The 18,463-nt window shown below is 39.9% G+C and overlaps 1 protein-coding gene across 1 annotated transcript; it reads right to left on the bottom strand.

Annotated features, from left to right (window-relative positions):
* Window positions 1-1,169: 1,169 nt before the first annotated feature.
* On the bottom strand, window positions 1,170-18,440 carry LOC310886396 (scaffold attachment factor B1-like). The gene is made up of 21 exons (XM_083810899.1): window positions 18,013-18,440; window positions 17,130-17,214; window positions 15,554-15,618; window positions 15,258-15,468; window positions 14,507-14,565; window positions 13,817-13,844; window positions 12,420-12,918; window positions 11,948-11,997; window positions 9,578-9,678; window positions 8,396-8,545; window positions 8,227-8,303; window positions 7,125-7,264; window positions 6,701-6,792; window positions 6,210-6,316; window positions 5,306-5,599; window positions 4,894-5,031; window positions 4,315-4,357; window positions 2,837-2,958; window positions 1,989-2,101; window positions 1,818-1,869; window positions 1,170-1,531 (listed from the first exon to the last, which is right to left on the bottom strand). Exons 1-21 carry the CDS (start codon window positions 18,199-18,201, stop codon window positions 1,402-1,404), a joined length of 2,745 nt encoding a protein of 914 aa, XP_083667025.1. The 5' UTR covers window positions 18,202-18,440; the 3' UTR covers window positions 1,170-1,401.
* Between the last annotated feature and the right edge of the window lie 23 nt (window positions 18,441-18,463).

Here is an 18,463-nt window from a genome sequence, read left to right as displayed (position 1 = left end):
GTTTCTGTTTGGGTTGGCTTTAGCACGCACCTTAATGATTGCTTTGTGCCTTACTAATGATTAGGCACATCAGCAGAGATCACAGAAGATCACAGATCAGCTGTACTGAAGCGTTGGCTATATGCTGAGGTACAGCCTCTGCAGCTGTGCTTCTAAGAGAGGGACAGAGATTGTACCTGATGTTGGCAGTGGAGGCAGCACTTCTGCCACACTGATGTGCTGACACGGCCACGTTGTTTTTGTCTGTGCTAGTAGCAGAATGAGCCAAGACAAAAGAACAAGGCAGAAAATAGGGGGGTTAACAGAGAGAATGGGACAAATGCTTACTTGGATCAGGCAGCAGATTTAAAACACAAGAAGGAAAAAGGATTTGTAGGGATTTTGTTTCCCTTTTAAAAAACGTTTTATGATGAAACTTCCTGCCAAGGGATTTCAGAGTTGGCTAAGGTATAAATGGCTTTAAAAAGTGCTTAGGCTAATTCCTAGAGGCTAGATCTGTCAGTGGCTCTTAAACCTAACGGTCTAGATAGAAGCTAAAGGTCAGTAAACCATGGAGTGCCAGAAACTGGGAGTTTATCACCCAGTTCAGTAACAATAGGATTGCTCTGTATGTACTCTGTCCTGACATACTTTTCTGTAAGTATCTGCCACTAGAAGGGAAAGAATACTGACTGGGAAGAGCCTTTTGACCTAGTCCACCTATACTCCTCTTACTACATCTTAATGGCAATGAATATATTCAGTAAACAACTGATCGTTTCACACGATTGCTGAGTTTAAGTCAAATGTTTTGCCAAGTCTGGTTTGTGACCTATAGAAATAAAAGTAGGTAAGATGGTGTGAATTGGATTCCTTTGCTGAGCAGACAGGCTGGATGGCCTTCTTCACCACTTGTTCTACAGGATCTTTAAATCAGTTTTGCAGTGGAAGATTGCTCGAACTTTGACAACTGCAATGTATTAATTTTCTCATGCTGGTGTGTATGCTAATTGATTTTAAAACCTGTAAAGTAACACTCTATTTCAATGTATTTCTGGGAGCTGTCTGCTACTGAAACTGCAAAGGGAGGCCTGTAAGGCATTCTGCTCTTTCATCTTTGAAAGAAAGTTACATAGTTTAACATATAGCTGAATAAATTAGCTTTCCAGGGACTACTGAAACAAATCAAGTAACTGTAAACTTTTTTATTTATGGAAAATGGAATGCTTCATTAACAGACATTTAAAATGGGATATGAACAACACATTACAAAAACAAATGAGTTCACATTGGATTGAGTGACATAATATGGCAGCAGCTTAAAAAAAATACACTTACAGTAACCCTTAAGTTACAATTAATGGTAACCCTGGGTGACAAATTCATTTCAGTTGCCACCTTGCGTTAAAAATTAAAACACATTCAATAGCGACGGTTGAAACGGGGATCATTGGGTCTGCTTGCTCTCTCCTGGCCAGCAAATCCTTCTCCTTGCATTCCTCCTCCATGCATCATCTGACTTTGGTTGCCACCTTGGATGAAACCTCCCCGCCTAGAAAGTGATTCAGAAGTTATTTTTTTCTTCTGACTGCGGTAGTCAGATTGAAATAATGGGTGACTTTTTTGTTTTAATACTTTTTGTGTGATTTCGTTCTCTTCAAGAAGATGTACTATGTAAGAACCACAGGAATATTTTATTATTCGTTGACATTTAAATAAATTAGATAACTGATGTTTCCATAAAATGCTTCTTTGGCTAAGTTAAATACAAGAGACACACCTTAAAAAGGAAAAGAAACTAACATGAAGAAATGCTTTGCTCTTTTTAAACTTCTTACCCTGACATGCCTCCACGATGCATCACATGGCCAGGTCTCCCTCTACCTCCACCTTAACAAAAAAAAAAAATTCTTTAAATCCACGGTAAATTTTACTTCATATCCAAGGATAATGCCTGTATTTTCTGCTGTAAGTACTACACCTAATGAGCCATTGTGCAAGAAGCATACCTTGCCATCTCTCGTGATCCCGTCCTATCATTCCTCCATCCACACTGCTCTGCCATGAACGATCTTGATGTCCTTCAAACTTTCGACCATGATCTCCCCAGTCACGTCCATCCCTGCAAAAAGTATTAAAATCATACCTTTTCACATTAGGTAGGTAGAGCACACAAAATAAATTCAAGTGAAAACACCTGTCACAAACTTATTCAAATAATTTACCAAGGTATATGCCAGTCTTATATTATCTATTTAGTCAAATCTTAGTAATAGGCCTTCAATCCCAACCTCTCTACAAGGACAAATATGAAAATAGATTTTTTTCATCGGGTTTATGCTACATTGATGTCCTCGTTTCCTCCAAACAATCTTAGATTGTGGTTTTGACCAGTCAAGTTGTTTATGGTGTTTTCTGTAGGCTGGCTTACTCATAGCATTTATTAAAAAATCCACAATACACACAATAACACCCTCTCCCCATTCTGTAAGCATTTCATTGACTGGTGTTCTTTTCAAACATCTGACAGGACGATGCTGTCAGCAACTACAAACCTTGGAAGAACCGCTATCCTGAAAGTGTCAAGCTTTGACAGAAATGTTAAGTAAAATTAACTGAAAACACGAGGACTTTCAGACAAGAAGTTACTTTAAAAAAATCATGCCAAGATACGTATTTCGATATACAAGGCAAGCTGAAAGAGCTACTCAAGTGTAGTCCCCTCCAAAAGAGAACAAACTCAGGAGTGAAACTTGGAAAAAAAGAATTGTACTTTCAAAAAACGCATCACACTTTCACATACAAAAATATTCACTAAACGCACAAGAAAAAAATAGTTTCAGTTAAATGTACTGACCGTGACTGTGGGGGTATCCCCCTACTTTCACTCATTCTTCTATCAGATCCATAGCTACCCCAACTTTCCCGAGAGTCTCGTGAGTGACGGTCTGGTCCTCCGTGGCGCTCATCTGGATAATGCTAAAAAGCAAAGAACATTTATATGAGTGCCCCTAACTGACTCTATAGTTCTTGAAAATTGCTTGGACATAATTATTCACTCTCACAATCGTTTAGGATGCAAGGCATCTCCTGAGACCATCTAGTCTAACCTTCCTAACTCAGAAAGGGTCAGCCAAAGCAGGCTGTCCAGGACCATCCTTGGGTTTTGAATATCTCCACAGCTAGAGGCTTTACAACTTCACTATGCAACCTGTTCCAGTGTTAGATCACGTTCACAGTTTAAAGAAGTTTCTTTTTCTTCTCCTTTTTCCTTCAGATGAAATTTCATGTGTTTCAGTATGCCTGTTGACTCTTGTCTTCCAGCAGGCACTACTGAGAAGAGCCTGGCTCCATCTTCTCCATAGCCTCCCATTAGGTAGCAGTGCATATTGGTAAGATACCCCCTGGACCTTCTGATCTCCAGACTGAGCAGTCCCAGCTCTATCAGCCTCTCCTCACGGGAAAGATGCTTCAGGCCCTTAATCATCTTTGTGACCCTGTGCTGCATTTGCTCCATTAAGTTCTGTTCTTTCTTGTTGTGGGGACTCAGTACGGGCCACAGTACTCCAAATGTGGCCTCACCAGTGCTGAATAGAGAGGAATGATCACCTCTCTTGACCTACTGTGGCAACATTCTTCCTGATATAGCCCAGGATGCTATTGACCTTCGCTGTGAGGATGCACTGCTGTTTCACAGTCAGCTTGTTGTCTACCATGACGTCTCAAATCCTGCTCTGCAGAGCTGTTTTCCAGCCGGTTGGTCCTCAGCCTGTAGTGGTACACAGCGTTATTCCTCCTCAGTGGCAGGACTTTATTTCTTCTTGTTGAATGAGATTCTTCTCTGCCCAATTCTCCTGCCTGTCCAGGTCTCTCTGAATCTCTAATCTGAAGCTCAGCCATCAGTGAAGGGCAGCTGAGCATTCAGTGACTCCACAACATTCATCTCGCACTGCTTGAGCATGTCATGAAGGTCCTTTCCCCTCAGATCCCAAAAGCACATGAACATCTACGCTAGTTTTGCTGTTATTTCCATACTACCTTATAGAGTAGATTTTGTGTTCCTGTACTTTTGCCTTCTCTATAGCAATCTCTTCTATAATCTACTTCTTTGACATACTTCACTTGTTTTGTTTACTGAGTAACAGAGTAACTGTATCTTACATAGTAAGTCTCTGAAGTACATTTCATTTTATTAATGAAAATGAGACTATCTTGTTATGCATACATACATCTGGCATTATGATTTACTTATTAACTACTAAATTTTGATTTGAATCACACTATGTAAAACCTATTTATAGGAAGTTATTTTTGTAGCTTTATAAAGCAACTCACTTGTCCATCCCGATCTCCCATCATTGTCCTTGATCCATCTCTCCTACAAACAGGCAATTAAAATCAGACCATAGTAGTAAAACATACAGCAGTGTGTATGTGTAACAACACCGATAAAAAAATCGGTGTTGTTACACAGATTTGTGTAACAACACAGATGAAAAATCTGAAAAATAGCAGGAACATATGGAAGTTATGACACATTTTAGCTTCCTGGAAAATCTAGTTAATTCTAAGGTATGAAACAGAATATTCTCTGCTAAGATGCTACGTACCTACAATATTATTTAGAGGGTTTTTTTTTTAGAATCCTACAAATCTGTCAAACAGCTTTACAAGCAGAACACTCTGAACAAGCTCTGCCGGAAAATTTAATTCATGGCACAGATCTCTTCATGGTTGCGTATGGCCACAGCCACTAAATCATGCTTAAATCACAGCCAAAGTCCACAGCCACTAAATTATGCTTAAAATTATGAAATGCAAAATAAACACGCAGTGAAGAAAAAGCAGCAAAATATGACACTAAATACATTTTTCCCTTGATTTCAGACAACACAGTGGAGGTAAGACACCAACCTGTCTATTGAATGGTCTTGGTAACGGCCACGATCCCTGTGATCAAAGTCATGGAAGCGGTCCTGGCGACCAAAATCTGAATGGTACCTATCGTTCATTGCCATTCGTTTTGCTTCTGGCCAGTATGGATCATCTCTCCTGAAATAAAAGGTACATTGATTTTAGTCAGGTTAAATAACTTTTGATATTGTTCCTTCCCTCCACAATACGCAAACCAAAAGCATGTAAATAAGTTCAAAAAGGCAGCAGAAAAAAAATCAGGATATTTGGAGGTTTCCACACACTATCATCTCAGTGCAGTCAATGACAGCAGATTAACAGAAGCTGAGACTATATGGAGTTTTTCATAGCGCAGGCTGATGAGACACAACCTAGCAGCAAAACGTTCTCTGCTTGTATCAGTTGGCTTTACCTGCCATCTATGTCATATGGTCTTCTCATTGCAGACCGACGTTCTTGTTCATAGCGCAGTTGTTCATGCTGGCGTCGCAACTCTTCTCTTTCTCTCTGAATGCGATCTTGTTCTCTTCTCCTTTCATGCTCTATATGCATCCGTTCTCTCTCCAGTCTCTCTCTTTCCATTCGCTCTCGTTCAAGACGTTGCCTTTCAATTTCCAGTCTTTCACGAGCAATCTCAAGCCTCTCCCTTTCTTCACGTTCCCGGATAGTCTGCAGATGCTGCTGTCTCTCCCGACGCTCACGTGTACTATTTTAACAGAATGAAAGGTTACAGATCTGATACTTCAACAAATACAGGAAGTAAAAATGGGAAAAATTTAAACCACAGTGACTGCAAACTTGTGTGAGCTCCTGTAAATTAGTTCTGGGGTGTGGGGCAGTAAGGGAAGACACTCAGTGTACACACTAATTACTTATATTTAGAGAGTGATCTTATTACTTCCACAAAACCCACCTTTGGGGCAAATAATCCTATATGGTCAGGAGAATATTCTGAGAAAAACAACCTTTCTCCTGTTCTTTCCCTATGTATTTCAGTGTGGCAAGTTTAGAATGATTATTTCACCTCTAGTATAACGTGTGCTCAGCTAAGGAGAGCTGATTATCTAAATCTAGAGAATGGAAAAAGACCAAAAAAGAAACTGCATTTTTCTTCCCAAACAAATTCAAGCTCAGTATTAATAGTCAATAATCCATACCTTCCCAGTTCAGTAGGTATGTGGCCCACACACATATAACAAATGACAAGTAAAAAAAAAAAAAAAATAAAACAAACTCTCTCTTAGACAGTTTAATTAAAAGAAAATTGCATTAATTCTATAAAAAAAGACTTAAAACAATTTAACTGTTGCTCTTACCGGCGCTGTTCTGCCTCCCTCATTTTTCGCTGTGCTTTAATTTTGTCAAATGGCACAATGCCTTGTCTCTCTCTGCTCTCTGATTTGCGATCCTGGCTCTTAATGCTCTGTATTTAATATTGAAGTACAGAAAAACTTAATGGAGTACATTTATGAAAGGACAACTATTACAAGCAGTACTCAATGCTCTATTTCCATTCATACATACCATGTCCCAAAGCTTGGCCCCAACTTTTTTTTTTCCTAAACATTGCAGACACATAACAACACAGTACTTACCTTCCCACATTTAGTTTGGCAGGATTTCATTGCTGAGCACATATCAGCTGTATGAAAAGTATTCTACTAATTAAGATCTAAATCCAGATTACAGAAACTCTGATTAGACAGATCAGTAAGACAAATGTAGAAAGATGCATCTTAGTGGGATTCCTTATCTGTTTTGAAGGAAAATTTATACATCATGTTTCCTATGCAAAAACATTACTTACTCTGTCTTTTGATGCAGTTGATGTTTTCACACTGATAACAGGTTCTCCTTTGGATTTATCCATTACTACAGTTCTCTCTGTTCCTTTACTTCCTATATAAATCAGAGGTTGAACAGAAAGAGGTGGAAAAAAGAGTCAAACTACATAGCATAAGCCACACGTTTCTATGCTAGAAGCTACCTCCTCTGGAACGTGAAAATAGGCATTTAAACCCCTCTTCAAAAAGCATTTTTTCACTGCACCTCTTCCAAGTGTTTCTGTTAAGGCTGATAAAATGTCAACAGCCCTCCATTACACTATCTGGACTTCCAAGTTAGAACCTGAAATCATTCCAGAATATCGGTAGCCTCTGGAAACTACCTATAATTAATTGTTTATATTTAACCATATCTTTTATTCTAAGAAAAAAGAATAGACAAATTACCTGATTTGTTAGTTTTAGGTTGATCTGATGAACCAGGCTTCAGTTCATCTTTATCTTTTCTTTCTTTTTCATCTTTGTCTTCAGTCTTTTTAGAATCATCCTTTTGGTCAGATTTCTCATCCCTTTTAATACTGCCCGGTCTATAAATAGATATTGATACAGATTAGACTGATACAGAGTAAGAGAAAAAAATAAAGAAAGATGCTAGCAACATATTAACAAAGTAGAATTCTGATTTGCTAAGACAGACATAGTTAAATTCCCACAGATTTCTTTCTATAACTTTTTCCACCGTAACGTAAGACAATCAGACCATGCTGTGCAGTTTTCATAAAAACCTGGCTGAGATTCAGATATCTCAACTGGAGGCAAAAGGGAAATAAATAAATAAATCAACCACACTACTATGTACTTAATGCCCACAAAGATTCTTATAAGACACGACAGTTATGAAACGTAAACGTGAACCGTTTTTGCAGTGGAACTGCCAAGCCACCAGTAAGTTAACACTAGTGCCCAGGCAAGCCTTCCCAAGGACTAGGTGAAATGAAGGCAAAAACTTCTCAGCAACTAGCATTTAATAGGTGTTACACCTCAAGAAGATTATTAAAGATAATTAGTGTTTTATTCACTCTTTCATAGTGTCTTTTTCAGCTACTTTAAGTAGTTCTGAAGCGAGAAAAAGCATAACACTGAAGAGGAACACATTCTGGAAACATGATCTTGGGCACCTGATCTTTCACTGTGATCACATCAACATGAGAAAGCCCTGTTCTCTAATGTAATGAAGAAACAGCAACATATCAATCAAAAATTTCAAATAGCCTGTAGGTTTATGACACAAAAGCACCACTCTGTACCGGAAAAAAAATTACAGTTAAATGGAAAGGTATGCTTGCAAATGCAATACTTCCAATGCCTACCTTAAAGCATGTAACAGAAACAACTAAGTTAGATATGGTGCATCAAGAGCAATCTTGTACTAAGAGTTAGAAAAATGTACTTTTTGTCACAGAAATTCTTACTGTAACTTTTTCCCTGACAAATCAACATAAACTGAAGAACAGCAAAATCTCTGAACACAGAATTTTTCAAACAGTACCTCTCACTGACTGTTTCTTTCTTCACCTCGTTCTCTTTTTTTTCAGTTGGCTTCTTCCCAGCAGGTTCATTTTTTGCCTGAAATTTATTTTGCACATCAGCTGAGATTGTGGTTTCAATTATTTGTACAATGTAATGGTAACAAGATATCTTCGAGGATCAATACTCACTTTTTCTACAGAAATTATTTTCCCATGTAACTCTGTTTTGTGGAGGTGAGTAATACACTTTGTTGCTTCCTCAGCTGTAGACATCGTAACAAAGCCGTAACAGCGAGCACCAGGGCTGCGAGCATTGGTGACCACTTTTGCACCAACCACCTTTCCAAAAGAAAGATACGTTACACTCACCGTAACAAATGCCCACCATTTAACAACAAGTACAATTGTAGAATATCTGGAGTTGGAAGGGACCCACAAGGATCATCGAGTCAAACTCCTGGGTCTGCAGGGGACCACCCGAAAAATCAAAAAACATGTCCAAGAGCATTGTCCAAACGCTTCCTGAACTCCAGCAGGCTCAGTGCCATGACCACTGCCCCGGGAAGCCTGTTCCAGTACCCAAACACCCTCCCAGTGAAAAACATTTTCCTATTATCCAAACTGAACCTCCTCTGATGCAGCTTCACACCGTTCCCTTGGTCCCATTAATGGTTACCAGAGAGAAGATCGGTGTCTGCTGATCCCCCTCATGAGGAAGCTGTAAGGCTGCAAAGTCGTCACCATTCAGTCTCTTCTTTAGGCTGAAGAGCCTCTCCTCACACATCTTTCCTCAGCCGCTCCTAACACATCTTTCCCTCTAGACTCTTCACCATCTTCGTTGCTCTCCTGCGGCCACTCTCCGATAGTTTTATGCCCTTCTTATATTGTGGTGCCCCGAACTGCACACAGTACATGGAGGTGCGGCCACACCAAAGCACAGCAGGACAATCCCTTCCCTCAACTGGCTAGTAGCGCTGTGCCTGATGCATCCCAGGCTATAACTGGCTCTTTTGGCGGCCGGGCCACACTGCTGACTCATATTCAACTTTCCAACTTTTCTCAACTTAGTCCTAAGTATGTCTTTAATAAATAAGTGTTCTTTGTTTACTGTGAACTTCCAGTGAGCAAAGATACTATACTACATCACAGGACACAGAAAAATACATAAACAATGACTGGCTGTTTACATAAGGACTGGAAAAAGATTTTTATTTTTGTTTGGAAGTAAGAGATAAAATAAAACAGCAGTCATTTGGACTTGTGCAGGCTTTTTTCCTGTTATCCCACTGACACTTGCAGTGACAAAATCATATAAAGTCTTAAGACAGTTAAAGGGGAGGGGACAGGACACAAACACAGGAAGACCCTTACCTTCCCATATTTGCTAAACAGATTCTTCAAATCTGTAGCTCTGGTAGTAGAAGCAAGTCCACTCACCCAAAAGTTTCTACCAGAACTGCTGGCAGTGCAACCTAATCAGGAAAACAAACAAACACACACACACACACCCCAAATCCTAATTATTTCAATTATTTCTGAACTAAAACGAACAGTTCCACAAATCTTATTTTTTAAATCATAGAGCAAAGGAAATGTAAAGTGTAACAGTCATCCCCTAATAATTCACATTCCTGAAGGCAACTAGTATTAAAAAAACAAAACCTTTAAGATAGAACTACAGGCTTTGTTCTGTGCAACAGAGGTATGTCAGATCATTCCTCAAGAAAGAAACTGGACTATGGCATCTCTGAAATAACTGTGGCTGTTCAGAATGTGTAAGGATAGGTCCCAGTAACTTTGCACTTACAGGAAAAGGTTGAAGACCGGCTAGGCTTGTGGGAACTGTGACAGTACCCACATATGCTCATGTCTTGCCTTTACCTCCTCAATTCTTAAGGAATGACAGCGGGATGCAGATTAACTGTACCTCTCAGGCAAAAAAATTCAGCATAAAAGCAAGAAAATCTCTTCCTGAATGTCTGCCTACATGGATTCCACAGCTGGGGTACGAATGGTTCACATGAGACTTCAGTTACTGGAGTCAGAAAAGACCTAGCATTGTTCAACTATGCAACTATTCTTCAGCTATGCAAGAACTACAGAACACTTTCCCAGTTTGGCACCCAAAATGGAAAAACAGTTTTATAAACGTGTAGGTACTTGAAAATCCATGGCCTAGTGATTAAAAAGGGTCCAAGTTAAACTCTGGCACTCATAAACATGTCTTAGACAGTGAGAGATGGTTCCTCATTGCCCAGATATCTGTTATTCCTAAATGACTGACTCAGGAGCATCTCCACAAATTGTGACAAGCAAGTCTAACCAGCTCTTCCATGATTTCACTGATTCCTGGTTTAATTCTTCTTTTATAGATAAATGTACTATTGGAAAATAAAAAATAAATAAATAAAAAAAACAGGGAATGATCTTTAAATTTAAATCTTCAAAAAACATTCTGTTATTATTAGGGTAACAAAGATGGTAAGGTATCTAGAGGGGAAGATATATGAGGAGCGGCTGAAGTTACTTAAGATTATTCAGCCGGGAAAATAGGAGACTTTAGGGGAGACCTCATCATGGTCTACAACTTCCTCACAAGGGGGAGCGGAGAGGCAGGCACTGATTTCTTCTCTCTGGAGACCAGAGATAGGACTCAAGGGAACGGCTTGAAACTGACAGGGGAGGACTTCTAGAAACTTCTAGAAGACTTTTTCAAGTGTCCCTCCCCCCCCTTCCCCCAGAAACTCTTAAGTCCTTTGGTAAGTGAGAGAATCCTTTCAATGGTCCTTAAAATATTCTAAAATAAGAGAATAAAAGAATACAGCTGAGAGGTAAACAGATCCTGATGGAGCTGATGGCAAGGTCTGGTAGCTTGTACAAACAGTCATAATCCAGAATCCTGGAATAAGCCGCTGATGGTGAATTCATACTGTGTTGTAAAACTTAATTAAAACCAAACAAATCCTTTCTTTTCACTCAGTAGACAGATCTCAGAATGAATTTCTTGACAGTTCTAAGAACTGATGGGAATTCCATGCTTGCTGTACTGAACTACCTGCCAGCATCAGGTAAGCAGAATTTAACAGCCAGTTCTAAGTTTGCTGCCCTGGACGGGCAAGAGAGAAAAGAAAAGCAGGGTGAGCTACGGAGACTCAGCAGCCTGACATATTAAAACAAAGAAGTATGATGAAAAGAAGGAGCAGGCAAGACCCCACCTGGCACTGTTGATCGAGAAATTTACATCTTGTTTATCATGCAAATTTGCACTGTGAATAGGATCTGAGTGGATAGAGATTTAATAACATAAATCCAATTGGAAGACAATATTAAACTGTAAGTTTCGGTGCCATTTAAATATGTGAATACTAGATTTCAAATTATTTTCGCAAAACAGAAGATTGTATAAAGAATCACAAGTATATAGTAAACCAAACAATCATTAAAGGCTCTTAACTCACTAACTGCTGTTGGTAAGTATCTTCAGTGTAATGAAGGACATGTTTGCCACGTATTAACATCTGCCTTTGGAGATCAAGATATAAACAAAAGGGTGCGACACAGATCTCCTTGTATAAAATAGTTTGTTGTAATTACATTTTTAAAAGTTCAGAAAAAAATGTAACATGATATTTAACAATTGCACAGATTCCAACACTCTCATGCCAAAACACTCCGTCCAATACAAAAACTGCTTCGCCAATGAATATTTTTTTCAAATGTTATTTTTGAAAATAAACATACCTTTCTCATCTTTTGAGATTATCTTTGTATCTCTGTCCTCCTCAACAGGGCTAAAGACAAAACATCCTGTTATTCAAGTCAGAGAGAATAACTACTAACTATAAATTATTAAAAATGCTAAAATTAAATACCTACCAGAAAATATGTTGTAAACAAAAACACACCTTTATATACTTGATTTAAGAAATCTGACAAGAAATAAGGAAGGTCAGATTCTTAAACAGACTTATATTAGGAAGAAGTTTACAAATAACAGTAATTTAAGAAAACAACCTTTGAAGGTTGAGGAAGGAAAGAAATCAAACCCTCTGCGTTTAAAAAAGTCTGCACAAGGAGAAATAAAACAGATTCTTTAGGAATAGGCTACAATTTCATGAGTCTTGGTGGCCAATTGAAGGAAACAGCTTATTCGCATCACTTAACGACCAATGAAAAAAGATAGCATCTGGTCTATAACGGAGAAAAAACAAACCTCTTTTTCTGATCACCGCCCTCACTGGTTGAGGACTCTCTAGTAGCAGGGGATTCCTCAGAATTAGCTTTGTCTTCTGTTTTCTTGGCATCTTCTTTGCTATCTTTGCCTTCAGGACCTGCGCCTTTTTCCGCTGTTTCCCCACTAGAGGCTTCCAGGCCTTGGAATCGTTTGCTACTCTGATCGCTTAGGGTCTCTAATACTAAAGATTCAGAGTCCAGTTTCTCTTCCTCTATTGTCTGTTCACTTCTCTCCCCTTTTGCTACAACTAAACGCTTTGCCTCCTTCCTTGACATAGCTTGTGCCGATTTGCTGTCCAAATCTAAAGCATCTTCCTCCAACTGAGCGGCAGCAAGAACATCCTCTTCCTCTGCTAGCCTCTTGCCTGGCACCACGTTACTTGCTTCCTGTGCATGTGGCTGCTCCACTTCGGAAGTTTCTTCGTTAAGTAGTTCAGATTTACAAGTTTCCCCCAAAATGTCGAGTATTTTCTCATTTTCTACGGATTTAACAGGAATAGAATGGCACAAGATTTAATCACCAGGGAAATACAGCAATCACAAATGTGGAACTGGCATGGCTGCCACACTAACACCAAGAGAACTTCTAAGCTACACAGAGATTGGAAAACCCTAGTGTACACAGTGTTAAAAGTGCTATGCTAACTGCAGTCTGACAAACTACCTTATCAGCCCTAAAATGTTAACAGGGAAGAAAAACGTCCCCACAGATTTAACAAAAACCTTCTGGCTGATCCTTGGTATTCTTCATGAAATCGTTCAGCTCTGTTTCTTCTCTAGTTAGCTTCCAAAGTCCAAGATGCTTAACTGAACATATCAATGCACTGAGAGTTCAATTTTTAAATTTCTGTGAAATTCTTTTAGCAGACAGTCCAACACGAAAATTGGGCATCTTCTGATGGTGCATGAGTGTGTTTGCAGTCCAGAAAGTGAAAAGTATCTGTATGAAATTTCCATGAAGAAACTCTTCTTTCTTCTGTATCCAGTAACTAATCTTTACTTTTTAACGCCCTAAAATAGCTTTTTACTGCTTTCACTGCTCTCTAAAGCGTTAAGGTGTGTGCGATATCACAAGATCTGTTTACAGGTAGAATGTTTAACTCTTAAACTGTGATTAACTTCTCTAAATCCATTTATGTAGTTTAACAGGTTTTTAAACCATTTCATTTCACTGAAAATATTTCAAAAATGACAAGCATCACTTCACAGATCTGGGGATATGATTGGGTTTCCAATCTCTATGACCCTGCATGATCTGGGTTGTCCATCATAAAAATAATGCAAATGATATGTTTGTTTGTTTGTTTGTTTTAAAATAGTTAATGGTTTAAAAAGTATTAGTTGAAAAGACAGGAATATGCTTTTCTTTAACAGTACCTGGCTCCGAGTGTAGTTTCTCCGTTTTCTGTTCAGGAAATAAACACAGAATAAGAATTTTATAGTACGTATTTTGTAACAGAGAATAATACCAACCCCCCAACCCAACTCCAAGATTTAAAAATACACCGGTTCAGGTTCATCTGCTGCATTTAGTGTTGCTTCTCAGCATCCAGTGGAAATAAATATTTTATATAAGCAGTTTTGGTCAAATTAAAGCCAAAATTTCATCCACTATTATCCTCATAACTGGGAATATTAAAGCAAAGGGAGCAAAAAAAAGGGGGTTTATGTACCACATCAACTAGAGTGAAAATCAAACCCAGCTACTACTTCATATAATCAGCAGGAGAAATAAAAAAAATGTAATTTTTAAAACATCACTTCTCCCAAGTAAGATGGTTTCATTAGAATACTTTTGGTATATGTTTTATGTTTTGGTAGGGGCACAATTTCCTTTACAGTACAAGAATATTTTTGTTTGAGAGAAAAGACGAAGTCTTGATAGCAGACTGAAAAGTAGGGAAAACAAAACAAAACACTCATTTGACAGGCAGTACTCTAAGCAAGATTACTTATGGCTTGGATTCTGTTAAAAATTCGTATTAGTCATTATTTTCTATTTTGTAGTATGGTCACAGAGTGAATAGCATTAAAAACCCATCTGAAATGGTTGCATTTTCAATTTACCTTCATTTCAATTAAATCAGAAGAAGAGGAATCTACATTGTTTTCAATTTCATCATAATCTTCCTGAAAAGAGTAAAAAAGAAATTATAGCATTCCCTACAAAAAGCAAAGTTAGCTTACTGAGAAATACTACTGTAATTCCATTTTCCCCAGCAATAATATGAGAAATATTTTTCAATACTTAGAAGATCTCGATTGCTAGTTAAGAATGTTACCCAAGAGGACTAACATATAAATATTCTTGATCATTAAATCCTAGCAGGAGAATATTTTTTCCAGTTACCTTTAATTTCAACATAATATTGTATACTTCAAAGTTACTCTGATTTAGAAGGAAGCCTGGTATTTCATGTTTCTTTGGTTATTTTGCATAACCTGTTTTTTCCATTCCCCCCCCCTCCATTTTTTAACTTTATTTTCTAACTTAAAGAAGCTAGAAGTGAAGTTGACTTAGGTTTCCACTTTTCCAAAAAATGAAATGCCCCCAAATCTCCCTTATCTAACATGTTACTTTCAATTCCAGACTAACTGCACTTCTTTCACAGCAAAGAAAGACGTTACTGCAAGGTAAAGCAGGCTGTGACTTTGTCAACATTTTAAACCTTGAATAGGCCCAAGTGAGCACAGGACACAAGAACTGTTAAAAATGAAACAGAATCCACATTATATGCATGTCCTATATTTTATGGAAGTAACTCATTCATGTGCCCATTTACGTATCAAATATCTTAAAATTCTCAAAGACCTTTACTTGCCTCATTTTCTGTTAGCTGATCTGGAAGTTCTTTCATCTCTGCATCAACGTTGTCTTTATTATCAGACAGTGAATCAAGAATATTATCAGGACTATAGTCTTCTCCACAGTCTACAGCACTGCTGTTGTCTATTTCAGCTTCATCTAACACACTAATATCCATCATGTCAATATCTTGTAAGGTATCCAGGCTTGCTTCAATATCTTCCTATAGAAACAGAAAGGGTCGGTGTTTATTTATTGAGTTTTAAATGATGCATATGCTTAGTAAATGCAATCCTGGTTTCACTTACTTGCCCATCTCTGGAGTTTTCTTCTAGTCCATTGTCTTCAGCACCTTCCTCCTCTGGTTTTCTTCCTGAAAAAAAGATATAACTGAAGTGAGAAATAGGACTAAATTTCGTAACACATCAATTCTTTGCCAACTCATCTAGTTAATACTGTTTCAATGAATAATCATTAAGACCCTGATTCAGAAGTCCAGGTCTGTCTGGATGTAAGTGAAGACTAACTACTCTTTACAAGTATATGGCATGCACATGAAATTGAAGTAGCCCAGTTAGGTGAAACATCTTGAGCAGGGGAGGTGCTGGTCTTCCTCCCTTCACCCATGACAGGACATGACAGGAAATGTGGGAATGGTTCAAAGCTGCACTTGGGAGGTTCGGAATGGACATTAGGAAATTTATTTTTACTGTGAGGGTGGTCAAACACTGAAACAGACTTCCTAGAGAAGTGGCTGATGCTCCACACACCGGTGTTCAAGACGCATTTGGACAATGCCTTCATTAATACGCTTTAGCTTTTGGTTAGCCCCGAAGTCGTCAAGCAGTTGGATTAGATCATCTTTCTAGGTCCCTTCCAACTGAACTACTCTATTCTATTCTATTTTTCAACAGCTAAGCACCTCTCATGACACAACACTACCAAGACTTAAAAAGGCAACATTGCCTAGGAAGGTGTTACGTTCAGAAAAATGAGTTGTTACAAAACCTCCTGCTTTTCATTTAAGAAATTAAATGATTAAACTGATTTAGAATTCATCTTCATGTCTAAGATCCTGGACACACTGACTGTGTTCAGCCATATTTGTCACCAGCAAATCTGTAACACTGCTAAAAATCAGCTGCTCTTTTTTTTCCCCTCCCCTGTGTTACCTTAAAGGAAGCAGCTTAAAAATAAATTTCAGAAAGTCTTTCAAAAACTGGCTATGAGCAATGACAATAAGCCATGCGTAACATGACCAACATCAATATTTAAAGTTCTTGAGGCAAAACATACTTCAATCAGCAATGAGTAATTCAAAATAGTTTTTCAAAACAATACAGTTATAAAACGAAGCATGACACTAACAAAATTTATACTTGTTTTTATTTGTGCAATAATGCTTTTTGATTATTCCTAGAGTACTGTAATTCCTTGCACTTAAAAACACGTCACGATGATGGAGGTTCAAGAGCTTCAAAGAAAAAAAAGGAAAAACTACATGCATAGTTCTGGCAAAGAAATTAGTAACTGGGGTGTTGCGGATCCAGATTAATATACATTGGCAGAGCTTGCAATGAGAGCTCACACCACAGCTGCTTGCTCTGTCCCAACACAATTCTGAAGTCCTGGTCACAAGTAGAGAAACACCTGCAACTTTAAGTCCTTGTCTACAGGTTTCAGGACTTGCTAATGGAAGTACACCTAGTTGTCCTATTATTGTTGTCCTTGCTCGCTAATGCAACAGAGTTTTACCATTCTCTGCAACATAGAAGGCACAAAGCTTTTATTTTTTACATAAGCCAGCAAAATAAAATGAATGACCACTGTACTGTTAAGTTCCAGCTACAATAAAATACAGCTGTATTTGTCTGGATTTTGTACCTTTACTAGTTCTTTTTGGCATTCTCTTGGTCAGTTCTGAAGCCACAGGAATTTCATCAGGATCTCCTCCTTCATCCTCAATTGCCTGTTGGAGACAGCAATACAATATGTGTTGTACTGTTTGCTGGTACGCACTTTTAAGAATGTCAGAAGGAAATAACAGCATCTCCCTCTAGCTCAAATCATGCAGCCAGGCAGCCACATCAGCCATCAGACACACAAGCAATAAGGTGCTATAACACAACCCCCCAGACAAGTCAACCTACAGTTCAGGAGCAAAGTCCTCCCCCATCTGTAAACAAGGCTCTCTATCCAGTGGATAAGCATTTTGTCAGGAAAAAAACCAAAAACGAAACAAAACAAAACCAAAATTGACAACGACCACTACAGGAACTCACACACTTTTTTTTTTCCCTTTAACGTGCTGAGGGCTATTAGAAGCCATAGAGGAACCAGGACCGATTACACTGTTCTGGCCTTATAGAAGTCTGTGAAAAAGGGGTACACTCTCAGCAGGGAGGCAAACGAGGTGAAGGGCGCGCAGAGTACGCAAGAGAAAGAACCGGGGGAAGGACGCGAGGGGAAGATCGCGGGCTCGGGGAGCGAGGTCAGAGAACTGCACGTCAAAGGAATGAATCCAAGGAACCCCGCGGGTAGGCTCGGCGTGACGGCAGGAAGCAGCACCGCGGCACGGTGCTGCGGAGGGAAGCGGCGGCCCGGGAGGCGACGGCGGCGCCGCTGCGACGGCGGCCGCACCCCCCCGCCCCCCCCCAGCCGGGCCGCCGGGCTGCGCCGCCAGCGCGCATGCGCCCAGGGGCCTCGGCCAGGGAACAAAGGGCCCGGATGAGCAGCGCGCCCTTCCCCCCCCCGGCTCGCGCCCTACCTTCCTGAGGCGCTCCGTCAGGACGCTCTTGTTGCCGCCGCTGTCCAGGTTACGGCGTTTGAGCTCAGCGCGCAGGTCGATGACCCGCAGCTCGCTCAGCCGCCGGGTTTCGGGTTCCGAGCCGAGAGCTGGGGCTCCGCCGAGGGTGGTTAAGTCCCCCAGCCCGGCCGCGGGTTGACTTTCCGCCATCACGGCCCCTTCGGTATCCCGCCTCGAGCCCAAGCGCACGACAGGACGCGGCGCAAGCAGGGAGCTAACCTTGCGATCGCAGCACAAAATGGTGGGGAAGCCGAGACGCACTGAGGGGAGGGGGAAGAGGAGCTCGCTCCGCGCAGGCTCGGAGGGGAGGGGGGCGGGAAGAGGCGGAGCCTGGGACGCAGCGTGAGCGGCAGCGCAGGCAGGGGGCGGCTCGCCGTAAGGCCTGCCGGGCCGCGCATGCGCCCGAGCGCCG

Source organism: Anser anser, assembly GCF_964211835.1.
Source record: "Anser anser genome assembly, chromosome: 25".
Taxonomy (NCBI): domain Eukaryota; kingdom Metazoa; phylum Chordata; class Aves; order Anseriformes; family Anatidae; genus Anser; species Anser anser.
This window is presented reverse-complemented; position numbering and strand designations above follow the sequence as displayed.

Excerpts from the sequence above, each read along its gene's own strand:
- LOC310886396 (XM_083810899.1), bottom strand. The coding sequence starts at position 18,201 with ATGGCGGAAAGTCAACCCGCGGCCGGGCTGGGGGACTTAACCACCCTC. Across the intron at positions 12,919-13,816 it reads GAAACTACACTCGGAGCCAG|AAAATGAGAAAATACTCGAC; the intron begins GTACTGTTAAAG and ends TTAAATCCGTAG. Across the intron at positions 6,317-6,700 it reads CAACTGCATCAAAAGACAGA|AGCATTAAGAGCCAGGATCG; the intron begins GTAAGTAATGTT and ends TATTAAATACAG.